This window comes from Propithecus coquereli, unplaced genomic scaffold (genome assembly GCF_000956105.1).
Source record: "Propithecus coquereli isolate 6110/MARCELLA unplaced genomic scaffold, Pcoq_1.0 Scaffold63, whole genome shotgun sequence".
Classification (NCBI taxonomy): domain Eukaryota; kingdom Metazoa; phylum Chordata; class Mammalia; order Primates; family Indriidae; genus Propithecus; species Propithecus coquereli.
This window is the reverse complement of record NW_012152285.1, coordinates 9,850,936-9,854,734: the sequence shown is the minus strand read 5'-3', so window position 1 is coordinate 9,854,734 and position 3,799 is coordinate 9,850,936. Positions and strand designations below refer to the sequence as shown.

At 38.7% G+C, this 3,799-nt stretch overlaps 1 protein-coding gene across 2 annotated transcripts in view; it reads left to right on the top strand.

The window, feature by feature from the left end:
• The window catches only part of LOC105822696 (cytochrome P450 2C18-like), a 242,436-nt gene that overhangs the window by 218,518 nt on the left and 20,119 nt on the right, over window positions 1-3,799 (top strand). The window contains exons 2-3 of one of the 2 annotated variants that reach the window (XM_012659714.1): window positions 3,290-3,452; window positions 3,615-3,764. In XM_012659714.1, the coding sequence (XP_012515168.1) occupies window positions 3,290-3,452; window positions 3,615-3,764 (313 nt within the window). The remainder of the gene's footprint in view (window positions 1-3,289; window positions 3,453-3,614; window positions 3,765-3,799) is intronic. The other variant, XM_012659715.1, reaches the window with a different exon arrangement.

Below are 3,799 nucleotides of genomic sequence, written 5' to 3'. Positions count from 1 at the left end.
GGAGGGAAGGGCATGCCTTTTGGCGAGGCAAAGACATAAAGTGTAACTACAATGTTTGTACCCTCACAAAAACCTGGAATAATAAATAAATAAAAAAAACAGTGGTGATCTAGCACCTTTTATATTATCCTGGATAGAGATTGAGCCCAGCCTTTGAAATGAGGTATCACAAGAATGGAAAAACAAGCACCCACATGTACTTGCCATCAAATTGGTACTAAATGATCGACACTAAGGTACTCACGTGGTAGTAATATTCACTGGGTGCCTATCAGGTGGGAGGGGGTTCGTTGGGGTGGGTAAACTCACAACTAATGGATTCAGAGTGCAATGTAGGGAGGGGAGGATATGCTTGTAGCCCTGGCTTGGATGAGGCAAAGGCATTATATGTAACCAAAATGTTTGTACCTTCATAATATTCTGAAGCGCCCCCAAAAAGGAAATAAAAGTAAAATATCTAGTGCTAAAAAATACTTGTTTCCGCACTATTTTAAGCCCAAAAGTATGTTTTAGAGAAATTTTTTAAAATATAAAAATGTAAAAAATACAAACTCATCAAATTGTATTTTTAAAGATGGTTTACCCGTTTTAGATAAATTAAATTTGTAATGTATATAACAAAGGATAGAAATGCAAAAAATAAATAAAACATATTCCCAGAAGCATACTGGTATAATAGATCATTGTAAAGCAACATAATCCCTACAAACTTTGGTGCTTCTGTTGCCTTTTCTAGTCTGTTACTGTCAGAAATAGTGGAATCAGGTAATGAATTTTGTGAGTAGAAGAATATTTAAGTTGCTGTATGGTAGAACCAAAATAATATAGTGGTAATGGTTCGGAGTGCTGTGTCCCGTCTTTGTATTGTAGCCATTTGGTATGATTTTGGGCTCAAGATAAATGGTAGGAAAACTGTGTGTGATTAGAGATTTTATTCAATAAGTCAGAATAGCCACAGGTTTTATTTAGAATAGCCATGAAAATTGAACTTCTCTGAATAATGAATTTATGTCTGACATCAAAGAAATAGCTACGGGTTCAGGATGAGCATAAGTGAATGAAAGAAACAAGTGATCAGTCAGGGCACAATTGGTGGTATCAGAATTATTTTGGGTTGTGTAGAAAGCTGCTCTCTGTGGCCCAGAATGCCGGTGGATGGAAAATGTGGTTCTGCCAGGGGAAGTTACATGTCCTGATGCTCCCTCTGTGATGCTCACTCTTTCATCATTGGTAATAACAGCAGATCTCAAAGAGGTCTGGCCATTAGAATCATCTGTTGTGACTTTTAAAAATATAGGGTTTGAATGTTCCTCCAGGGGTACTGAGTGAGGATCCCCACAGCAAGATCTACTCATGTGATCGTGAAGCAGTGAGCTGAGCATAGGTCTCAAGGCAGACATGAGGGACTGATAAATTGCTCAAGCGTCAGAGTTTGAATAAGCAGAGATTGAAATTTGGATGTTCTGTACATCACCTCTGAAACACTGAAAATGAGTTTGGAATTCTCTGACCTGAGTTTCTTTTTTTGTAAAGTAGGGCAAATAAACCTGCTAAATGTATTGAGGTGGGAAATTTTTTAATTGCAAAATATTAAAGGAGTATAAGTGTTTTTCTTAAAGGGATAAATTGTGCCATGCTGAAGTCAGGGCTTTAGTATACCTCTCACCACAGCAGTTTTCATTGTACCAGATATATAAGTTTTTATCCCTCACTGCCCTCCCTTCCTCCCCCCTTCTTGATTTCCAATATCCTTTACATCTCTTTGTGGCAGTGTTTACCCATTATTTCCCTCCACTTATTACTGAGAGCGTGTGATGTTTGTTTTTCCATTCCTGAGATATTTCGTTTAGGATAATGATCTCCAGTTCCATTAAAGTTTCTCTAAGGGACATTATTTCATTCCTTTTTATGGCTGAGTACCACTCCATGGTGTGTGTGTATGTGTGTGTGTGTGTGTGTGTGTGTGTGTGTGTGTGTGAAATTATGACTTCTTTTCCTTTGAATAGATAACCAGTTGTGGGATTGTTGGATTGATTGGTAGATCAACTTTTAGATCTTTGATGAATCTCAATATGGTTTTCCATAGAGATTTTACTAGTATACAGTCCCACCAACGGTGTATAATCATTCCTTTTTCAGTGCATGCATGCCATCGTCTATTGTTTTTAGACTCTTCTATAATGGCCTTTCTGACAGGGGTGACATGAAATCTCACTGGGGGTTTAATTTGCATTTCTGTGGTGATTAGTGCTGTTGAGCATTTTTTCATGTGTTTGTTGTCCATTTGTGTATCTTCTTTTGAAAAAACTCTATTCTTGTCTTTTCGTCACTCTTTAATGGGGTTATTAGGGGTTTTTTGCTGATTTGTTTGAATTCGTTGTAGATTCTGGATGTTAGTCCTTTGTTGGGTGTATAGTGTGGGAATATTTTCTCTCATTCTGTGCATTGTCTGTTTTGTCTCTTGATTATTTTTCTTGCTGTGCAGAAAGTTTTTAATTTAATTGTCTCATTTATTAATTTGTTATCATTGCTGTGTTTGCCATCTGGGTCTTTCTCATAAATTCTTTGCCTAAGCCAATGTCTAGAAGATTTTTTCCTACTTTTTCCTTCTGGAAATTTTATGGTTTTAGGTCTTACATTTAAGTCTTTAATGTATGTTGAGAGAGGGAGGGATCCTGCTCGATTCTTCTGCATGTGGCTGTCTAATTTCCCCGGCATTATTTATTGAAAGGGCTTCCTTTTTCGAGCGTGTGTTTTTGACTGCTCTGTGACAATTCAGTTGGTCAGAGCTACATGATTTTATATCTCGGGTCTCTACTGTGTTCCATTGGGTTATGTCTCTACATCTATACGAGTGCCATCATCTTCAGGTTATTATAGAGTTGTAGTAGAATTTGAAGTCAGGTAATGTGATGTCGCTAGATTTGTTGTCACTGCATAAATTTGCTTTGGCTATTTGCACTCTTTTTTGGTTTCATTTAGGATTAATTTATCTAGATCTGTGAAAAGTGACATGGGTATTTTGACGGTACTGGCAATGTGAGAATTGATTGTCATCTGTGTACCAATAGCCTGGTCCATTGCAGGGCACATTGGAATTCATTGATAAGTGGCAGCTATGACTATCACCATCATATTTATGCATAACATTCAGATATATTTGAATCTGTGTATAGTAGTATAAAAACATTAAAAAATACAATAATAATGTCAGTCTGAAACAGACACAAAATATGGACGAAATAGTGACTTCTTTTGCTATTGTTTGCATCTTGCTTCCATTTCCCAGTACTCAAAGGTCTATGGCCCAGTGTTCACTCTGTATTTTGGCATGAAGCCTATGGTGGTGTTACATGGATATGAAGCAGTGAAGGAAGCCCTGATTGATCATGGAGAGGAGTTTTCTGGAAGAGGCTTTTTCCCAATTACTGAAAGAGTTAGTAAAGGACTTGGTAAGTGTACGTGTGCCTGAATCAGCAGTGGCAAAGGGGGTGGTGAGGATGGAAACACAGCTTGGGTGGGCAGAGCTTGGCCCACCCACATGCGTGTGCAGTGTCAGCTCCCTCCTCCTCGAGGGGGATTTCACTCCTAGTTTCTGTTTCCCATTCTGGTAGGAATCATTTCCAGCAATGGAAGTAGATGGAAGGAGATCCGACGCTTCACCCTCATGACCCTGCGAAATTTCGGGATGGGCAAGAGGAGCATTGAGGAACGTGTCCAAGAGGAGGCCCGCTGCCTTGTGGAGGAGTTGAGAAAAACCAAGGGTGGGTGACTCTCTACTCTGTATCACTGACCTCTA